The 22,114-nt window shown below is 42.8% G+C and overlaps 1 protein-coding gene across 1 annotated transcript in view; it reads right to left on the bottom strand.

Moving 5' to 3' along the window:
- Window positions 1-1,848: 1,848 nt before the first annotated feature.
- SLC26A5 (solute carrier family 26 member 5) overlaps window positions 1,849-22,114 on the bottom strand; it is a 52,541-nt gene continuing 32,275 nt past the window's right edge. Inside the window, exons 7-20 of the mRNA XM_080818993.1 lie at window positions 20,501-20,653; window positions 19,150-19,232; window positions 14,355-14,502; window positions 12,841-12,954; window positions 11,229-11,306; window positions 10,446-10,541; window positions 10,120-10,226; window positions 8,976-9,045; window positions 7,864-7,956; window positions 6,833-6,940; window positions 5,776-5,976; window positions 5,120-5,174; window positions 3,356-3,563; window positions 1,849-2,810 (exon numbers count right to left, since the gene is read on the bottom strand). Coding sequence (XP_080675119.1) covers window positions 3,379-3,563; window positions 5,120-5,174; window positions 5,776-5,976; window positions 6,833-6,940; window positions 7,864-7,956; window positions 8,976-9,045; window positions 10,120-10,226; window positions 10,446-10,541; window positions 11,229-11,306; window positions 12,841-12,954; window positions 14,355-14,502; window positions 19,150-19,232; window positions 20,501-20,653 — 1,491 coding nt within the window. The 3' untranslated portion in view covers window positions 1,849-2,810; window positions 3,356-3,378. The remainder of the gene's footprint in view (window positions 2,811-3,355; window positions 3,564-5,119; window positions 5,175-5,775; window positions 5,977-6,832; window positions 6,941-7,863; window positions 7,957-8,975; window positions 9,046-10,119; window positions 10,227-10,445; window positions 10,542-11,228; window positions 11,307-12,840; window positions 12,955-14,354; window positions 14,503-19,149; window positions 19,233-20,500; window positions 20,654-22,114) is intronic.

The raw sequence follows: 22,114 nt of genomic DNA, 5'->3' as shown, positions 1-22,114 counted from the left end.
TAGGGGCGCCTGGGTGGCTCAGTCAGTTGCGCGTCTGCCTTCGGCTCACGTCATGATCGTGGAGTCGTGGGTCGTGGGACTGAGCCCCGCATGGGGCTTCCTGCTGAAGGCAGGAGCCTGCTTCTCTCTATCCCTCTGCTCTCCCCTGACGCCTGCTCATGCTCTCACTCTCTCTCTCTCAAATAAATAAAATCTTAAAAAAAAAAAAAAAAAAACAACTCTGATTATCAGCAGGAAATCTCAGCAGAGGAGGCTTTAGGCATATCTGTGCTTTGATTTGGAATAAAGCAGTAGTTGGAACTACAAGAGTTAAGACCTTTTGATGACAAATTGGCTTAAAGTTCTCCCCCACTCCTTTTGACAACTTTGAGAGTGCTTCAAATAGGCATTTTACTCACTCACAGGCTTAGAAGAATTAACTGATAACTTGTATGGACTCCTGAGGAAGATATTAAATTATACCTAGGAGTTAACTCTCTTAAATAAATGGCCTTTAAGGTTACTTTACTATTACCAACAACAAAACTTCTGGTCACAGTTGTAACAATTTGAACCCCAAAAAGAATAATTATAATGAACTGAAGAACATTAAAACTATAAAAATTTATGAGCCGGGGCACCTGGGTGGCTTAGTTGGTTAAGTTTCTGCCTTTAGCTCAGGTCATGATCCCAGGGTCTTGGGATGGAGCCCCACATCAGGCTCCCTGCTCAGCAGGAAGCCTGCTTCTCCCTCTCCCACTTGCCCTGTTTGTATTCCCTCTCTCTCTGTCAAATAAATACAATCTTAAAAAAAAAAATCCATGAGCCTATAATTACACACAAAAAAAGAGATATAAAAGGACCTAATTTGTCATCATCTGTTAAACCAACTCCTTACTTTGAAGTTAATAATTAAATGGAAAAAATAAAATGTTTAACCTGCCTTCCCAGTAAAAAATGCATTTAAGGATGACCAAATAGCTCAAGTGGAGGAGAGAATAGTTGTAGTTTATAAAGAAACAGGAACTAATAAATGCTGAAGAAATGAGAGAAATGGGAAAAAATCAAACCTTAATAAAATTATTGATTCAGGCAAGGATTATTATTAGATGTTAAAACCCCTAAAGGGCTAATGGGGAACTGGGCATTCATTCAATGCCAAAGGAGCATCATATAGGCAACTCACTAGTCACGGATGGTAAAGTGTTAAGTGGGGGATTAGGCTGTCCTGTTAATCTGGTGATCTACCTTAGCGTTGTTAATGGTAGGTCAACTAGGGAGTTTGTGTTTTCTAATGTGAAGAGATTTAAAGCATATGTCTGATAACAGCAAAAAAATTCCAGCAAAAAAATGTTTTATTTCAAACCATGAAACTTTTAGATATAACTTTTAGATTACAGGTAGTTCAGGAAATAAAGGGACAAGAGAAATCACATATTGAAAAAACAAGATGGGATTCTACAGGACAACTGCCCCAGTCTCTTTAAACAACCCAATGTCATAAAAGGGACTATGCTGGATTAAGATGGACCTAAGGGACTTGAAGGGACGTGACCAGTTGTAGTGTTGGTCACAAAATGGGTACTAGTTTGGACAGACCAACTACAGTTGGTTAACTACAAATTTGAGGACGACCGGATATTTGAATATATGGTCTGAGGTGAAAGTATTCTGGAATGAGAAAGCAAGGAATATTGATTGAAAACAATGGATTATAGAGCACTGTTGAATATGATCTTCCTTTGGTTAAAAGAGGAAAATATATATACACAGAAAAAGATGTGGAAGGAAGTGCATTAAAGTGTTAGTGATAACCTCTGAGTGGTAGCAATATAATGTGTTTCTTCTATTTTTTTTTCCTAATTTTTTGGCTGTTAAATAATAAAAGGTTGTTTTAAAAGGACTTCTAGAAAATTGTGTGTTTGCTCCTTCTGTTAGATAAATCTGATTACAAAAGTCCTGTAAGTGAAGTATAAGAGCAAGGAGCCACTACCCACCTGGGGACAGCATGTCTGATTTGTAGGTAAAGTACTTAAAAGAAATAACTTCTTAAGTGCTCAGTTTATAAAGCTAATACTGAAGAGTAACAGAAATGTCACTGCACAAAAAAATGAACTATTGGGACTTCATCAAGATAAAAAGCTGCACAGAAAACTAAAAGGCAACCCATGGACTGGGAGAAGATATTTGCAAATGACACTACAGATAAAGGGCTGGTATCCAAGATCTGTAAAGAACTTTTCAAATTCAACACCCAAAGAACAAATAATCCAGTCAAGAAATGGACAGAAGACATGAACAGTCACTTCTCCGAAGAAGACATACAAATGGCCAACAGATACATGAAAAAATACTCCACATCACTTGTCATTGGGGAAATACGAATCAGAACCACAATGAGATACCACTTCACACCAGTCAGAATGGCTAACATTAACAAGACAGGAAACAACAAACGTTGGAGAGGTTGTAGAGAAAGGGGAACACTTTTACACTCCTGGTAGGAATGCAAGCTGGTAGAGCCACTCTGGAAAATGGTCTGGAGGTTCCTCAAAAAGTTAAAAATAGAGCTACCCCACGACCCAGCAATTGCACTACTAGGTATTTACCCCAAAGATACAGATGTAGTGAAAGGAAGGGGCACCTGCACCCCAATGTTCATAGCAGCAATGTCCACAATAGCCAAACTGTAGAAGGAGCCAAGATGTCCTTCAGTAGATGAATGGATAAAAAAGATGTGGTTCATTCAGACAATGGACCATCACTCAGCCATCAGAAAGGATGAACACCCACCATTTACATCGGAGTGGCTGGAACTGGAGGGGATTACGCTGAGTGAAATAAATCAAGCAGAGAAAGATAATTACCATACAGTTTCACTCATATGTGGAACATAAGGAATAGCGCAGAGGACCACAGGGGGAGGGAGGGAAAACTGAATGGGAAGAAGTCAGAGAGGGAGACAAACAATGAGAAACTCTTGACTCTGGGAAACAAACTGAGGGTTGCAGAAGGTGAGGTGGGTGGGAGGATGGGGAAACTGGGTGGGTACTGAGGGCACGTGTTGTGATGGGCACGGGGTGTTACACGCAACTAACGAATCACTGAACACTACATCAAAAACTAGGGATGTACTCTATGTTGGCTAATTGAATTTAAGTAAAAAAAAGTCACTGCACAAGAAATGCAGACGAGAGGACAGTTTATCTCTGAAATATTCAATTAAAAAACCCTCACAAGTAAGATACATCTTTCTATGCATCATTCACCCTCTAAATCAAGCCTTGACTATACTGATATTTACTCTTAGGAAGAAAAAACTAGTGTCTAGTACTTAAACTGTGTAACAATGAGTCATTTCACGAGAGGCGCCTACCCCATCCCATCCAAGTTCTTCATCTATGCTTCGGCAGTGGCGTTGGGCTCCGAGTCCTCCTGGGGAGGGAGAGCCGAGGCCTCCTGCTCAGCGAGGGCTTCCCGAAGCTGGCTGCCTAGCACCGCATCGTGAATGCTGTGGAACAGAAGCTCCTTCAAGGCCGGGTTCTCAAAAAATCGATTCTGAGTGAGGTCGTTTACCACTTGGGCTATAAAAGAAGAAAGGAAAATCAGTCCACACTCTGGGTATCTATCTTGACCATTAAAAAAAAATGAGAACTCTTCTATAGTTTAAATATTATAATGATAGAGTAAAAAGTGTCACTCCAATCCTGTCCCCATGGTATCACACCCCAGTAGTATCAGGAAACTATTTTCCTTTTTTTTTCTAATTTCAAATTTTTAATTCAACTTTTTCTTTAAATTGTAGTTGTTAACATATATGGTAAAATTGGTTTCAGGAGTAGAATGTAGTGATTCATCACTTGCATTCAATTCCCAGTGCTCATCCCAACAAGTGCCCTCCTAAACGCCCATCACCCAGTTACCCCATCCCCCTCCATTATGGTTTGCCTTCTTCTCTGTTTTTATCTTATTTTATTTTTCTTTCCCTTCCTCTGTTTTATTTCTTTAATTCCACATATGAGTGAAATCATATGGTATTTGTCTTTTTCTGACTTATTTCACTTAGCATAATACCCTCTAGTTCCATCCACATCATTGCAGATGGCAAGATTTCATTCTTTTTGATGGCTGAGTAATATTCCAGTGTGTGCATGTGTGTGTGTGTGCGTGTGCGTGTGCGTGTAGTATACATCAGTATATATATCACACCCATACACATATCACATTTTCTTTATCCAGGAAACTATTTTCTTACATATTCTTTCAGTAGTTCTTTATGCAAATATAAGTAAATATAAATATATGTTTTTATTTTTCTCTTTTTTCTTACTCAAAACCTTAGCATTTTATAGATATAAAATTCTGGATTTTAAAAAATTATTATTTTTTAACCACTACATGGTATTCTATTGTGTGGATATATCCTCGTTTATTTAAGTGGTCCCTTTTCTTTGACACTTTTTTCCAGCCTTTTTTTATAGACAGTAATCAGTTTCTAGAACTGCCTTTAGATGGTCAACCACGTATGCATGTCATTTTGAGCATGTACAGCTCACTGCTGGATTTGCTCCGTTAAAGGGTAAAGTGCGTTTGTAATTGGGAAAGGTAACGCCACTCTGCCCTCCGCAGAGGCTGTTCCATTTTGCACTCCTGCCAGCAACGTCTGGGAGTCCCTGTTCTCCCACGGAGTGCCTACGGCGCATGCTGTCGGACATTCCTCCTTTTCGCCATCCTGGCAGGGGAAAAGTGATGCCTTTGTGTAGATTTCATTTGCAGGTACAGTTTCAAACAAAACTTATTATGAAGCAAAAACAGCAGGCATTGTCATGGAAAAACCTAAATGATTTTACAGAACTATGTTTAGGGCTGCCATGAAAGAATTACTAAAAAATGTACCAGCCCAGAACAGTGGTTGATAAGCTCCTTCCCTCCAAGTCCAGGTCAGGAGGCCTGCCACCACAGCCCAGGAGAGAGGTGTGTGAGTGACTAGTTCCAAAGCTAGCTTCAAAGTGATTTTCAGAAGAATAATCGAAAATTCAGGGAAAATAATTCCAAACTTTTTAAAAGTTATTAAAAAAAAAGAGAGAGAGAAATGAACCCAAAATGTTAAAACTTCTCCCCATTCTAGAAGCATACTCACCGCTGCATCCTGCTAAATACACATAAATACCGACATCTCCATATTCTTTAACAATCTGTAATAATGTTGAAATAAAGTTTAGTTTCTCTCGGCTCTGGGCCTGAGGCAATTCTCTACCAGTCTGTACTTAGTGACACAAGTCTCTAGTGCCTTCACCTGAGCTATTTTGCTTTGGTAATTACACATCTTTGAGCTAAACGTTTAAAACTAATTTTGTATTTCTCTTAATTTTCATATGGACGGTGATAATAAGGGCTATTAAAGAATTCTTTTTGGATTTTATGTAGGTGTAATAAAGGGGTTGGGGTACTGATTGGTAAAAGAATCTTCTTGTAGAGCTATCCCCTGACATATTCACAAAGAACGATGGCGGGAATGTGCTTTGGGTAGGGGAAGGGGCCAGCGGGTGAGGGGGGTGGGAGGTTGGGGGGTTTGGATGCAGCATGACTGCCCATGGGCTGATGAGCTGTGGTAGTGGGCCTCGTTACACCACGCTCTTTACTCTGGTATGGTTTTGAAATTTTCCACCGTCAAAAGTTGAAAACAACAACAATCTCAAAGAAGAATTTTAAGAGTTGAAAGGGGACCCTAGTTCAACTCTCTGATTTTACTGACACCACAGAGCTATGAAATGCCTCATCTAAGGGGATGCTTACCCCAGCCAGGGTTTTCACACCAACAGAGTCAATAAAGTTGACCTGTGTGAAATCCAGAATGATGGTGTGGATGTTCTCCCCGGGGGGCATAAATCTTTGCAGTTCCTCAGGGAATGTGCTCTTGATGACTATCGGGGGATATTTTACTTCATCATTCTCTTCTTCAGGCTTTGTGGCATCTTCTCCGTCTACTTCCGCATCCTGTCAACGGGTAAACCAAACCAGAAGTCTATGAACAGCTCACGTGTTGGTTCTGAGAAAGATTTATACGGGAAAGTTAGTCCCCACCCTCTCAAGCCACTAACTCCACCAGACTTCTTCTAAAATATCTGCCATATCCCCACCTTGTAATGGGACAGACAAAGGATGTGTACATAATATTCGGTTTTGGCTCAGTTTCTTTTTTTCTCTTCTGCATCTTGGTTTTGTCCAATGAAATCCACTCTCCTTAGTCATCATATCCAACCTCTGCTCACTTCTAAAACAGTTCCATTAACTTCAGCATGGCCACAAGTTACCACATGCTTGAGCAGCAAAATCCAGCCTTTGAGGGTTTTTTGTTTTGTTTTGTTTTTACTATCAGCTGACTGAATCTATGACGCAGCACCCTGGTACAATTTATTAAGGTACTATTGTGTGATCTGTATTTTTATTTATTTATTTATTTGACAGACAGAGATCACAAGTAGGCAGAGAGGCAGGCAGAGAGGGAGGAGGAGGCAGGCTCCCTGCTGAGCAGAGAGCCCGATGCGATGTGGGGCTCGATCCCAGGACTCTGGGATCATGACCTGAGCGGAAGGCAGAGGCTTTAAACCACTGAGCCACCCAGGTGTCCCCCCTGTATTTTTTTTTAAACAATGTTTTCTGGGGCTCATATCCCTACCTTTCTCAGAAGCATTCTCATAACTGTATCTTTAATACATAAAGCATAATTCGATTGTTTCTAAGCTTTCCTTTTTGGGGGCTTCCTGTTGCATTAAGACTTTAATCACGAATGAAGGTGGGGGGCGGTGCAGATCAAGGGAAGAGGGAAAGCTACAGCCACGAGACCACTCACCACTTTGACAACGGTTGCGTTGGCCACATTTGCATTTCCAACTTCCTTAGCATACTTCTTCATGGCCTTTCTTCTTGCTCCCATTATGACTGCTGGGTTCACTCCCGTCTTTACAGAAGAGCAATCCATGCAAAATCACTTCTTGGCACCCAGGAACCCACCCCAATGCAATACATTTCAAATCTCCCCGGTGACTGTTTTTGGAGCCAAGTTATCACCCCACCTCTTGCTCTATCTGTCCCTCAGGCACCCTGAGCTGAGCGACTCCTTCATTAAAGAAACATGAGTAACTCTCCTTATCCTAATGTGCATTTAGCAGGATGCAGCAGGGAACACCCTGAAGTATCAAAGAGAATTTTCAAAGGAGTATTTTTCAAATGCACTCTCAGGTACTTTTTAAAAAAGATTTTATTTACATATTTGACAGAGAGAGATAGACAGACAGAGACAGACAGACAGAAAGGGAACACAAGCAGGGGGAATGGGTGAGGGAGAAGCAGGCTCCCCTGCTGAGCAGGGAGCCCGATGCGGGGCTGTCCCAGGATTCTGGGATCATGACCTGAGCCGGAGGCAGACGCTTAATCACTGAGCCACCCAGGAATCCTGTACTATCAGATTCTTATATTTAAGAGACTTTTTTCTTATATGCTGGGTGGTGTGGGGTCCAGTTTTAATCACGACAAAAGGAACCCACATGATCCGAAAAGTGAGACACCTAAAATTATTTTTTCACTCTTTTTCTTAAAAAAAATTTTTTTTTAAAAGGTAGTAGGTGCCCACGATAAAAGAGAATGACTAGTGGTGTTAGTGGTGTTGGTTGTACAACAATGTGGATGTACTTAATTCCATCTGCTGAATGTTGAATTTACTGAAAATGGTAAATTTTATGCATATTTTACCGCAACAGAGAGAGAGAGAGACAGAAAGAGAGAATGAAATAGTATAAAAGGTGTATCAAGACAATTAAGGGTCCCTCACATTCCTGTCAATCCACAGGTGCCCTCAAAAATAATCAATTTCTTGGGACTCACCTTTCTTTTCAAAGCACTGCTATACAAGTCGCTATTTGCATAATAAATTGGGGCATTTATCTGGAATATTTTTATTCCAGGAATTTCTTTCACCTGAGAAATAAAATGTTAGTGAATTTAACACAAGGAAATATTTCAGAGTCAAGCTGCACCCGCCTCCCTCCTCTAACCTGAAAAATCAGTGCAGAGGTCCCTAAAGGCCCTCTTCGTGTTTAGATAAAATCCCATCCCTCTAGCCTACCTACTCGCGCCCTGCAGGAAGGAGGTCTGAGAAGAAAGCCTTTCATATGCACATCTTCACATTTCTTTTAAGAGTCTTTGTTTCATATTCACCGCAAAACACAAAGAAGGAACCGAAAACTGTTAGAGCGAAAAGAAAACAAACTGGTAGGGAGGGCAGGCTGCTGCTCGGACTGTGGGGACAGGCAGATGGAGGGGAGAGAGGCTATGTTCCTTCATCTCTGGAATGCAGGCAGGAGCTGAAACAGACCCGAGTTCAACAGAGTGAATGCTTTCCCCAGGAGCCTGGAAGAACTCTAGAATGCAGCTTGGAAGTGACAAACCCACCACAGAATTCTTTAGAGGGAGGAAGAATGAACAATCTAAATACCGGTCTCATTTCCCAGTAGCTTATTGTGGGTCTGAGAATTTCTTCCCAAACATAAAGCAAACCAAAGAGACAAAGCCAATTTTAAAAGGTTTTGTACAAGTCTTCTAGATGCCCCCTAAGGAGAGTCCAAATCAAGGAACTGCACAATTTTGAAGGTGCAAAATTTTGCATGTACAAACCATCCTCTTAGGTTCAGTATTTGGTAAATATATATTTTAATTCCAAGAATATCTATTTATTTTCATTAAAGAGGAAAAGTAAATATTAGGAAGTTGAGTAATTAATGTAGACTATAAACTCTAAAACTGAATCCAGACAGTAAATTCAAGTTCAAGCTTTTCATTCTAAATGCAACATCCCTCCTTCTCAGCCCCACTTTTTGTCCTTCATAAAAATGATAGTCAGCTGATCCCATGACATGCTTACAAATATTTATTTTTTATTTTTTAAAAGATTTTATTTATCTGGCTTACTACCATTTAAAATGAGAAAAAAGTCCTACCTCTTCATATGCGTCGATATCGATATATACATCGGTGTCGGGAAGCTGTCCAAGGACTTTGTAGCTGGGACTAAAGACATAGGGACAGCGTATAAAAACACCATTGTCTCCAGGCCCCATATGTGATTTAAACAGGAAGTTGCAAAGTTTACATGTCATGTATGGAGTTGCTAGTGAGCTCAGGAATATTCTTTGCAGAGAGCTTCACATGGATCACATTCCCGGGGCCTTTCCCGGCCTGCCTCCACAGCCTGCCCCAGACATACACGACGCACACATCCACACACTCTTCATACACACACACACAAACACACCTACCACACACCCCACACACACAATCTGGTTAGAACAAAAGACCTGGGCATTTAAAGATGGGAGCAAAAGTGAATGGTGCAAAGTTCAAGCCACGCCAGGGAATGTGTAACTCCAATTCTCATCCACTCAATAGAATTGTCTTCCTACTCTCATTCTAAAGTAGGAGAGGAGATCTTTCTTTCGGTTTCTAATAAGAGGCTCTGACTCCTAGGGTTGGTAATCAACTGAAGGTATGGGGAAAAAAAAAAACAAAAAAATCTCTTTAGCTTAGAAGGAAGTTTTCTTAAGTTTGGTTTGAATAGATTTTAAACATTAATTTTTGAGAGCCCTCCTCTTTTTATAGGACAATGTGGCTCAAACTGGATTCTGTAATAATGACATATACTAGTGCTTGAGCACCTTATATTCCCTTATTATATCCTACACACGAGGCTTATTTCTGCTGCTGCATGGATGAGAAACTGAGACCCAGTGGGGTGAGCTGTTCAATGTCAGAGGGATGGGCAAAGCCAGAATCTGGCTCAAGGTCTTTGATCTCACATTCCATGGACTTGCTATAATGCTCTGGTGCTTCTTAGCAGGTATGCACCAGGACTTTGTGCATTAGAATATATGGTATGACTGTGAGCTGTTTTTCTGGGTGAATTCCTTCAACAAGCTTTCACAGAACGAACACACCCTATATGTCAGGGATTGGACTCTGGGAATATCCCCTTCACAACCAAGATGCTCCCCGTCTAATGGCATCTGTCAACAAATAGAATATATTTAAAGTCAACACTGCAGTTCTAGGCAGGAGAATGACATCCATCCCAACTTGTACACTCACCTCTGTGTTCTGTAAATCACAGTCAGCAGGGCGATGATCACAGCTGTAATCAAACCATAGTCCAATCCCAGGAACAAGGAGGAAACAAAAGTGGTAAGCCAGATGGTCTACAAGAAAGACAGACAGCTTTATGTAGAATCATGTTAAAAATTTCCTAAGAGTCTCTCTCTCTCTCTCTCTCACACACATACACACACCCTAACCTTGCCAGACTACATACCACATATAACAAATGACTATATTAACTTCTCTTTCTCACATTTTTACCAGCATTCATCCACGTGTCTCAATGACATATTAACCTAACAATCATCTTTGTTACTTACCAGTTCTATTTTGCTCGTTCTCCAGAAAAACGGGAGATCTGCGAATTGCATAAACATTCCTTTCAGGTTGACGATCACAATGGCCGACAGCACAGCCTGAAACAGAGCACATCACACATGCATCTCCTCTCATGGCAACAGAGCCCCCTTTGCTGGTTCCTCACTGTCCTCCCACTGCCCGCCCCATGCCCTGCGCAGGTCTCGCACGCAGCAGTGATGGTACTTTGGAGCCATGAACACCTGGATCTCCGGGATTTGGTTAGCTAAAATGGGCCTTGGAAAACCAGGCTTATAGCCTACTAGCAAACCTGCATGGTGGTTAAAAGGTTCAGAACTAAGCTTGCTACTCGAGGAATTATCTCACCCGTGGTCTTCTTACACTATGATTTTCTCCACTCTGTATCGTCCCTCATCTCTGCTAGATTAAACAGATTGGCAAACAATTGTCTTCAGAGTAAAGGTCATCTCAGATTTTTAATGGAAGTACAAGGGCATGGAAGATCAAAGAGAGAAGGGACCTTGGAGATGAGTCAGTCCAAACCCCCACTTTGCAGATAAAGAAGGTCAGACCCAGAGATGTCGAGGCGGCTTTCCCAAGGTACCAGACTGTGGGGCAGGGCTGTAGATTGTGGAGTGGGATCTCGGTCCCAGCTTTGGCCCTTTCTCATACCACTGTGCTAGGGTTACAGTAAAAACCCATGAGACTGCCACAAAAATATAAACAAACAAAATAGCAAAATCTCTACACATGGAAACACTTCACGCCAAGTCCCAACTATGCACCTGGGGTAATGATTCAAAGAGGAATCCGGTGGCTAATATGACCAGCAGAATCATTAGTGAGGCCAAACAACCTGCAAGCTGAATGAGAGAAGACACACGGAAGGGGCTTTTAGTCTTTTGATAATCACTGCGGGAAGATCAAGAAAACACGGATTCAGGCAACTCATCAAAGCCACTATATAAACCTCTAACTCCTTCCCACACCCCTTTCTCAAGTTTTGTTTTCTCTTACAGCTTTTAAATAGAGGCTGAAATGATTAAAAACTCTGACAGAAATGCCCTTGCCTGGGGTGAGAGAAAGGCGATAATGACCCAAGACCCACAAGGACCAGAAGAGTCAAAGGAGACTCTGCTGTCCAATGTGGTAGCCAGTAGTCACATGAATGCTGGAACACTGAAAAAATTACATTTTTAAAAAATTTTATTTTATTTTTTCGGTGTTTCAGCACTCATTGTTTATGCACCACACCCAGTGCTCCATGCAATACGTGCCCTCCTTAATACCCACCACTAGGCTCACCTAACCCCCCACCCTTTTCCCCTCCGAAACCTTTGGTTTGTTTCTCAGAGTCCACAGTCTCTCATGGTTCGTCTCCCCAATTTACCCAATTGTACCCCAATTTACTTTTCCTTTCCTTCTCCTAATGTCCTCCCTGTTGTTCCTTATGCTCCACAAGTGAAACCGTATGATAACTGACTCTCTCTGCTTGACTTATTTCATTCAGCATAGTCTCTTCCAGTCCCATTCATGTTGATATAAAAGTTAGGTATTCATCCTTTCTGATGGAGGCATAATACTCCATTGTATATATGGACCATATCTTCTTTATTCATTCGTCTGTTGAAGGGCATCTTGGCTCTTTCCACAGTTTAGCAATTGTGGACATTGCTACTATGAACATTGGGGTACATATGGCCCTTCTTTTCACTACATCTAGCTATTACATTTTCAAAATCTTAACTAAATATGATGCAAAATTCAGGTCTTGGCTGCATTTCCCACATTTCCAGTACTCAAAGGCTACATCTGTCTAGTGGCTGGAATATCAGCTGATGCAAAATAGTGAACATTTCCAAGACTGCAGAAGGTTCTACTGGATGGTGCTGGCATCCTGACCATCCATATCCAGCCTCAGGCTCTCACGGCAACATCCCTTTCTGAACTCTGAGATTTACCAGTAGCAGGCAGTGTTGTGTAATTCTCAGTTTAACTGGAGAATATACCTCTTCCCTACAGATTCAGTGCCTGTGACTCACTTCAACCATTCATGCCTTTCTCTGATTCACTACACAGCTCACTGGAACACCAGGCTTCAGACACAGCGGCTTTGTTTGGGTTCCAAATAGAATCAAGGGATTAAAATTTAGCACTCCAGGGCACCTGGGTGGCTCAGTGGATTAAAGCCTCTGCCTTTGGCTCAGGTCATGGTCCCAGGGTCCTGGGATCCAGCCCCGCATCGGGCTCCCTGCTCAGTGGGGAGCCTGCCTCCTCCTCTCCCTCTCTCTGCCTGCTTCTCTGCCTACTTGTAATCTGTCTGTCAAACAAATAAATAATTAAGAAAAAATTTAGCACTCCAAACTACCCGTCCTCAGAGGCGAGTTGTATACACACCTGTGTCTTCCCTCCAGTTCCCTCCTGAACAAGGCTTCGAGACAAGGAGCATGAAATGGAGAAAGTCTGGAAGAGTGAGCCAATGGAATTGCACAGTCCCAGGGCAATGAGCTCCTTTTCCATGTTGAAACAAAGCACATGAGAGGTCAGTCACTCTTCAGGAAAAAAAAAGGCATGATGGCTCATTTAAGACACATGCTCTGTAGTAGCTGTCTCTTCATTCTCTTTCCAGAGACAAGAGGTTTTTTAGCATGAAAAAGACTTGGAGCTTTTATTTTGTCAGAGGCAAAAGCTGCACTCACTACCTACCCCCCACTTTCCCAAACACACTCTCTTACACAATTAATAGGTTTTTTGGTAAAAAGAAGTTTGCAGCAAAAAGGGACAAACTATTTTTGTTACAGGAGAGTTATTGGTGTACAGAACTGTTGGCATCTTCTACATGCTTGGACTCTTATTCTTCAAGGAGCACATGCCAGTGTCCTCTTGGGACCCGTGGGTGACCCCTGCTCTCATGGCTATCTCTGGTCATCCTAGTTGGATCACTGAGTCTGGTGGGAATGTGGAGCATTTCATCTTCTCTTAGAAATACACAGTGTATTAAAGGAGACATTGTCATGCCAAAATTATGGCTCATGGTATTCAAATTAAATGTCTTCTCTATAGGGACGCCTGGGTGGCTCAGTTGGTTAAGCCGCTGCCTTCTGCTCAGGTCATGATCCCAGGGTCTTTGGATCGAGTCCCGCATCGGGTTCCTTGCTCAGCAGGGAACCTGCTTTTCTCGCTGCCTCTGCCTGCCTCTCTGCTTGCTTGTGTGTACTCACTCTCTCTCTCTGGCAAATAAATAAAAAATCTTAACAAAAAAAATCTTCTCTATAGATAGATTATAAAAGGAGGTGGCGGGCTACCTGGGGGCCTCAGTCAGTTATGTGGCTGACTCTTGATTTTGGCTCAGGTCATGATCTCAGGGTCGTGAGATCGAGCCCCGCATTGGGCTCTGTGCTGGGTGTGGAGCCTGCTTAAGATTCTCTCTCTTCCTCTCCCTTTGCCCCTTCTCCCATCCTTCTAAAATTTTTTTTAAAAAAGAGGTGGCAGAAAATATAATGTGGAGTTTGAGTAATGAATCACATATCCAAGTTTAATGAACCAAGAAAGTCTTCCCAGAAATGGTTCTAGAAAAACATTTGCTTCTCAGGCTGTGAGCTTTAAAAAAAAATAGGGATAACATCTGTCGGCATATGGCAAACTGAAAGCCTCCCATCAAAAGTTACCTCTTCCCAGCAGGACCCCTACCCATGATATGAGGTAGGACGGTACCTCAGTGCTCTGAAGATCTAATGCACACAAATAATGAAAAAAACTGTAGTGTTTAAGAAATACATGTTTCTAATACCTCCAACATCAAATTAGAAGTTCTTCTAACAAGACAGAGAAATCCAAATTGTTTGCCTTCTGTAGCCCAGCACGTGATTATACCATAATGAAACACCTGCAGGGAATGAATGATTTTTTACCTGATTGCCATCAACCTGGTAGCCATGTTTATTTGCCAAGGTCTTGGCCATGGAGATGGTCACCGAAAAGCCAACAATGGCTATGGCGATGGCATCCACATACACGAGGTGGAAGAGGCTGGTGTCCGGGTTGGCAGGAGGCAGTAACCTGAAAGGTCAAGCTGACTTTAACCCAAGCACTGTGACCACTGCGAAAAGAACATGCAGCTAGTGGGGGGCATTTCAGAACAGCATCATCTACAAATGAGGTCATCAACACTTCGATACTTGTTTGCTCCGGTTTGGCAAAAAGGAACACCCTCTTTGACACACAGGGGTTCTTTTTAGGTCCCAGCCCTGGAGTACTGGCTTCCTACCTGAATGGGTTATCAGCAGACATTAGATGCGGTTTTATTTAGAAAAGGAGTAACCTCATACCTCCTGACACCCTGTATGGCAGGTGTAAGTAAGACAGAGAACAGGAAGAAGAGAGGGTCAGTGAAGGGCTCGGATGGCACAAGACATCTGAACCAAAGTCTGAGGGCAGGAAGGGTGTTCAGCAAGGGCTGTCTTAGAGGAGAACTGCTGTCCAGACTGCTCCCCTCTGTTATTTCAAGTACAGACTCTGCTTCCCAGGGTCCCTTTAGGTGAGTTTCTAGCATGGGAAAGGAGCAACAGAAGATGATACTCTTTGTGTCTCACCTGGTAGTTCTGGAAATCTGGAGGGACCAACAGGGAACCCAGTTTTTGTGGTCCAGTCTCATAGTTTGGGACCCTTTTTTGTCCTAAAGGAACAGAATAGGGATTCCTAGAATGGTATGGGGAAAGGGGCACTATGGGTTTTCAAAGGCACTTGATTCAATTCAAGGCATTGGGCTACATAGGAACATCAATCAATTTACATACCATATTATTCTTTTTTTACAATAACAACCATTTATTAGGTGCTTCCCCTGTGCCATGTTCTGTGCTTATTTATCTCTGACAGCCCTATGAGCAAGGTGCCACCATGTTCCCCAGTTTACAGAGGAGGAAAACAAGGGATCGTGAGACTAAGCAACCTGTCCAAGGGCCAATGGCTCAGGTACAAATGGGCACCAGTACAACAGAAACCATGAGGAACCTGCCTCCCTGGACCTGTTTCTCCGACTGTGTCATGTCACAGTGATATAGGGGATGTTTCAAGTTCTGGGGTTAGGGAAAGATAGGGGGAGAAGGGGAAAAAAAAACCTCTATATTAAGTTAAGCCTACGTCTCATGCTGTATGCTTGCCATATGTCATCCCATCTGTCCTCACAGCAATCCTCTTCACTAGGTGCCATTGTTCTCTTAATTTTTGGTGAAAAAATGGATACTTGCAGATGTTAAGTTATTTGCTCGAGATGCAGCAAGGAATCCAGCCCAGGAGGTCTGCCTGCAAAACTTATTGTCTATCCCTTGTACTTTGTTGAAGAAGTATTAGCCGGGAGGGAAGCCCAAGCAGCAGATTTGGGACCGCAGAAGAACAGGAGAAAAGAATGTATACTGGAATGAGTTAAGGAAAGGAGACCAAGAACGAGGATGTACTGCCATGACTGGCATCTTTAAGAGTCAACTGCCACTTTCTGGACACAGTCCTGTGTGTGTTATTTGTGCGTGTACAGATGAGTGCGGTAGTTTGCGTTCAAATATGGCCGCCAACAGTTCCTCCCATGCATGTATGGGCTGCTCCTCCCGCACTGCAGGGAGATCTGCTTCTCCTCTGGTGAATCTGGGCTGGTCTTGAGATTTGCTTTAGCCAACCAAACGTGGGGCAAGTGAAGCTGTGTGAGTGCTTTTAGCCACCTGGCACCTTCTGCTTTTCTGTCTTGTTTCCCTGAGTCACCACATAAGAGTCTGGCTCTCCTGTCAGGGTCGCCATGCCGGAGAGAAGACTCCAGCCAGCTCTCCACCTGACGTATCAGACATGGGAGTGAAGCCCACTAGCAACACTGTCAGACATTAACAGCAGCCCGAGCGACCCCAAGTGACAGCAGGAGACCACTCAGCTTCCCACCTGGATTGTGGATTGTGAGCAAATAAATGGATGTTCTTGTAAGACCCCATTTTAGAATTACCTGTCCTTTGGCTGCAAGACTCAGAGATAACGGAAACGGTATGATTATATGTAGATAGGTGGTGAGGTAAGCATTATTTGTTTCCTGCTTGGTTTTGGGCAAAGTTCAGAAAGGGGAGCCAAGTTACAGAAAGGTACAATTTTTCCATTTTGTTTTTGTTTTTTAAAGGATGGCTCTCACACATGGAGGAAAAGCAACATATTTGGGTACAATGCAATAGGGAAAGGAAGGTACTGGGTAGAAACTGTGGTGAACTGTATGTGAATTTTTAAAAGGAGACATCTTTTTAAAGAAATGTAAGGATTCACATTTAATCAAATTATTTGTGATTCCTGAATAGAACTATTGGAGCTAATCAAAGACGAATGCTTGTTTAGCATATGACTAATTGTTAGAGACCCAGGTGTGAGGTAATGGAAACAGCAAGCAACTGAGCATCGGAAGACTGTATTCTGGGTCCAGGCTGGGACTCACTGGTGAGCCACTAAGCCGCATCCCCGTCTCTCAAATGTCGCCTTCTCTGGTAGCCTACCTCACACAGCAACCCAGCCCCGCCCTATCCCTTGCTGGCCTCCCTCTCCTTCACAGCACTTTTCACTGTTCATTCTCCCCTGTCCCCTTCCCACCCACCCCCCAACTCCTCGGAGGGCAGACATTTTTTTGCTTGCATGGCTGCCTTTGTTTTTAACTGCCGCACTCCTGGCACATAATAGGCATTCAATAAACATATGCTTACATAAAAGAAACTCCTTATTGTGTAAAATGGAGATAGCATATATGTCAATAGTGTTTTTGTGAGCACCACTGGAGATGGCAGGTATAAAAGCATTTTATAAATATAAGTCCAAATCGAAAAGCAAGTGTTACTACTGGGTCATACTTTTACATGGAATCCTAAGTAACACGTTCATGACAGCAATCCCTTGTTTTTTTTTTGTTTTTTTAAAGATTTTATTTATTTATTTGACAGACAGAGATCACAAGTAGGCAGAGAGGCAGGCAGAGAGAGAGGAGGAAGCAGGCTCCCTGTTGAGCAGAGAGCCCGATGCGGGACTCAATCCCAGGACCCTGGGATCATGACCTGAGCCGAAAGCAGAGGCTTTAACCCACTGAGCCACCCAGGTTCCCAGCAATCCCTTGTTTTGAAGTGGAGTGCATGCTTCCTCCTTCAACACCTGCTCTGGGGTGGGTGATGATCTCTGGCTTCAAGGGAAACTCCTGGACCTGTGTTTCCCAGGAGAATCTGAGAGGCAAGGCCTGATGCTGCAGGTCAGGTTCATCCATGCCCAGCATCTGGGCAAATACCTGATTCTGCTCATCTGGAGAGACAGAGAAGGATGGCAGGAGGAAGAGACAGTACAAGAGACAGAAAGACAGAGACACACAGAGAGATGCAGAGATAGCCAGAGCATGTCAGAGAGGAACAGAATGAGGTGGGAAGAGAGGCTCATAGTTATTCTAGCTTCCTCAAACATAGAATAGTAAAACATTTTAAAGGTAGAGTTAGATAAAAGGAGATCAATGAAGCAAAGAAGAGAGGACTTGAAACTAAAAAATCTGTTGAAATAATGAGCCATAGAACTTCCAACTGGCAAGTCTTAAACACTTCCAGGTGATCACTTCCAGGTATAACTTCACAGCTGCCCCCAGACAGGAGTGAATGCTGTGCCAACCTGATGGCGGAGGAGACTGGGGCTTTAAGAGGGTAAGTGCCTTGCCTGAGGTCACACAGATAATAAGTGTCAGGCTAGATCTAGGTATTTTGGCCCTTAATTCCTATGCCATCCAAAGAGAGATTTTAAAAACCAGCAAGTGCTAAGCAACAGGAAATAAAAGAAAACACTACATACCACTGTTGGTGGGATTGTACAATGGTGTAATCACTATGGGAAAAAGTATGGAAGTTCCTCAAAGAGTTAAAAATCGTACTAGCCTATGATCCAGCAATCCCACTTCTGCATATGTATCTAAAAGAATTGCAGGCAGGGTCCTGAGGACATATTTGCACACTCATGTTCACAGCAGTAATATTCACAACAGCTAAGAGGTGGGAGCACCCCAGAGGTCCATGGTTGGGTGAATGGATACACAAAACGTGGTGCACAGACACTGGTGACATTTCATTCGACTTTGGAAAGGAAGCACATTCTGTCACTTGCTACAACACAGATGAAGTCTAAGGATATTACGCTGAATGAAATAAGCCCGTCGCAAAAAGACAGACAGAGTTCCACTTATATATGGTACCAAGAGTACTTAAATTTATACAGAGAAAAAGAATGGTGGTTGCCAGGGGCTGGGAGGGTGGGGAAGGAGAATAGAGAATTCTTGTTTAATGGGTATAGAGTTTCAGATCTGCAAGATGACAAAGTTCATGGGATCCATTTCACAAAAATGCAAATATACTTAACAGACTGAATTGTATACTTCAAAATGACTAAAATGGTAAATTTTCTGTTATGGGTTTTTTTTTTTACAATTAAAAAAAAGTCCCCCCCCCACCGCCTGCCTACTTGTGATCTCTCTCTGTCAAATAAATAAATAAAATCTTTAAAAAAAAACAACTCTAAAATCCCAAAAAACCCAAAGCCTCAGCTATTTGATATGTAGGGAAAAGAAAAAGAGATTTTGATTGTAAGAATACTAAAGCAGGAGTTAGAAACAATAGTAAATCTACTGATTATTCAAGTCACAGTGTTAACTTAAAATGGTTTTCCTACCCCAGAGGAAGTGTCCCGACGACATCCACGTTGTACGATTCTTTCAGGTTAAACCCAGCTGAAATGCCAGTCCCCATCACCACCTAGAACAGACACAAATCTGAATGTGCCTTCATAGATGAAAAGTCAACTGCCACCACCACAATCTATTCTCACTTTCAACTTACAGTGTTAAAGAACAGAATTAGAGTTAGCCTCTAGCATTTCTAACTGCTCCTGATGGCCCCTCCCCCCCAAAATTAGAATGGACTCCAAGGCTGCCTTGTAGCCTGGCATTCTTTCCTCTTAATTTTGTTCTGTTCCCTGCTGAGGTGTCTGGCCGGCTGACTGCAAACAGAAAGAGCCATAAACCCTTCCAGAAGCCGCGTCTGCCTTTCTGACTAAGATGGCAGGAACAAGGAACGCTGGAGAGTGTATTGTGAGGGGGAGGTACCAACAGTGTGTCAATCCTTCCACTGACCCTGTGTCCCCACCCGTTGGGGTTCGAGGCCTCGGCCAGCCCCACAGCGGTCTCCCACCTCAGCTACACTCAGGGTCACAGACTGCCGCTGTGCGTGAGCCTTCCTGGACGGTCAGATTTAGTTGGCGTGTAAAGTATAGCCCTTACTGACGTGCGACAGAAAAATAACAGGAGGAGAAGCAAGTTCCTTCATCTTGAAGAACTACTGCTATTGAACTTTCTGACTTTCTGAGTGGGCCATCCAGGGGAGGAGGGCTGGCTGGGGCAGCAAACCAGTCCTTACAGTAGTGGCAGCTGCAGGAAACCAATGATAAGGTAATGTTATTAATGAACCATTGGAGTCATTTAAGAACATAATAGAACATACAGTAGTTCATGGCATGTGCATTATTTTTACAATAGTTCCTAAGTCGTGAGATGTGAATATGTATTAAGTTGTAAATATGTATTAACCACTTAATGCATTAACTACTTAATACTGTTCGGTATTTCTTTTGGCTTTGAAGGGCCAGAAACCAAACAAGAAAGTCTGGGAACTTGTCTCTTGATCTTTTAAAAATGGAAATAGCCTCATTTTTTTAGGTTATTAATGTTGTAGGTGCTCGTTATAAAACAATTAGACAATAAAAATTTTGAGGAAGAAAAATCTCCCATAATCTCATCAAAGATAATTCATATTACAATTTTTATGGATGGCCTTCACCTAGATTTTGAAAATCATCTCTGTCCACACCTTCCTTTTAGCGTATTTGTGAAGGTTTCCCTTGACACATTCTAACCTTCTCTTGGCAGAACGGGGAGAAAAAAGGTAGTAGTACTCCCTGTTCCTCCCCTGTACAAATCCCTCACCAAGAGAGCCAGGCATTTGTGGCCAAAGCTGACTTGACTTACCGCAAAGAACTCTAAAGGAATGGGTGCCGGCAATTTCTCTTTAAATCTCTCATTAAACTCCTTGCCACCCAACAGCAAACCAAAAACCATCAGCCCGACGCCTAGAGAACACACGTTGAGGTTTTTAACATTCTGCAACACAGCAACTGTACTCTGTAACACAGTGAACACTGGAGGTTACATCAAGCAACAGCCCCTGCCCTGGACAGACAGACACACTAGCGCACTAATCCACACCGGCCATCCCATCACTGTGTATTTCTAGTGAAAAGTTCTCAGACTGAAATCTCTCTCTCCCACCTATTAGGAGGCATTTTTACCCAGTCATACAACTTTATAGTTTTAATTTTTTTTTTTTTAAATTTTTTAATTTATTTTGACAGACAGAGATTACAAGTAGGCAGAGAGGTAGGCAGAGAGAGAGGAGGAAGCAGGCTCCCTGCTAAGCAGAGAGCCCGATGCGGGGCTCGATCCCAGGACCCTGGGATCATGACCTGAGCCGAAGGCAGAGGCTTTAACCCACTGAGCCACCCAGGCGCCCCAATTTTTTTTTCTTTTTTTTTAGAGAGAGGGCACGAATGAGCGAGTAGGGGTGGGGGAGAGGGACAGAGAATCCCAAGCAGATTCTGTGCTGGGCTCGATCTCATGACACTGAGATCGTGGACCTGAAATCAAGAAAGAGTCAGACGCTTAACTGACAGAGCCACCCAGGTGCCCCTGTAGTTGTAACTGTTATCCAACAATCTTACATTATGATGTTCTGAGATTTGGTAATGGCTCAATGTAGTTTTATCATATTCAGAAAAGTACCCCTTAGGCTGAATCCTGAGCATGAGGAACGATTAGGGGTTGATATCAGCAAAATAATGCAAAGATAAAGATACAGAAAAGTTTTCTGGGGGCAAGAGAGGGAAAAAGAAGTCATGGTTAGCAGATGAAAAAGCAAACTGCTCCACTTCAAAGGCAAGAGCGTGCTGAAGTCTGGGTGAAGCCCAGGAGAGTTAGAAAAGAAAGTGTCCAGGGCGCCTGGGTGGCTCAGTCAGTCAAGTGTCTGCCTTCAGCTCAGGTCATGATCTCAGGGTCCTGGGAGTGAGTCCCACGTCAGGCTCCCTGCTCAGCGGGGAGTCTCTTCTTCCCTCTGCCCCTTCCCCCTGCTCATATTCTCACGCACTCATGTGTGCTCTCTCCCTATCACAAAAACAAATAAAATCTTAAAAAAAAAAAAAAGTCTCCTACTTTTATCCTAGGGTTGCAGCCTCAGCACTCCAAATGTGGTCAGTACTCATGTGGCCCCTGGGACAGTGGGCTACACTGAGCCCAGGCTACACACCTTGCCTGTCGATGCCTAGAACACACTCAGGGGCTTATCTGTTCTATTTCCTTTGTGACAGGGCACTGAGAGAAATCTCCGTGTAGGAAACAGGTCATCAACTACTATGGGAAATGAAGAATTTAGTTATTTAGGGCATGTTCCTACAGTTTGGTCCCATTCTCAGCCATCAAGGACTCAATGTAAATGTGACTTCCTTATAGTGACTTTCTCAGCTCCCTAATCGAAAGGTCTCCCTATTCACCTTTCACAACCGCCTGTACCTTTCCTCCATAGCACATAAC

Source organism: Martes martes, assembly GCF_963455335.1.
Source record: "Martes martes genome assembly, chromosome: 11".
Classification (NCBI taxonomy): Eukaryota; Metazoa; Chordata; class Mammalia; order Carnivora; family Mustelidae; genus Martes; species Martes martes.
The sequence above is the reverse complement of the archived record's forward strand: the minus strand, read 5'-3'. Positions and strand labels throughout refer to the sequence as shown.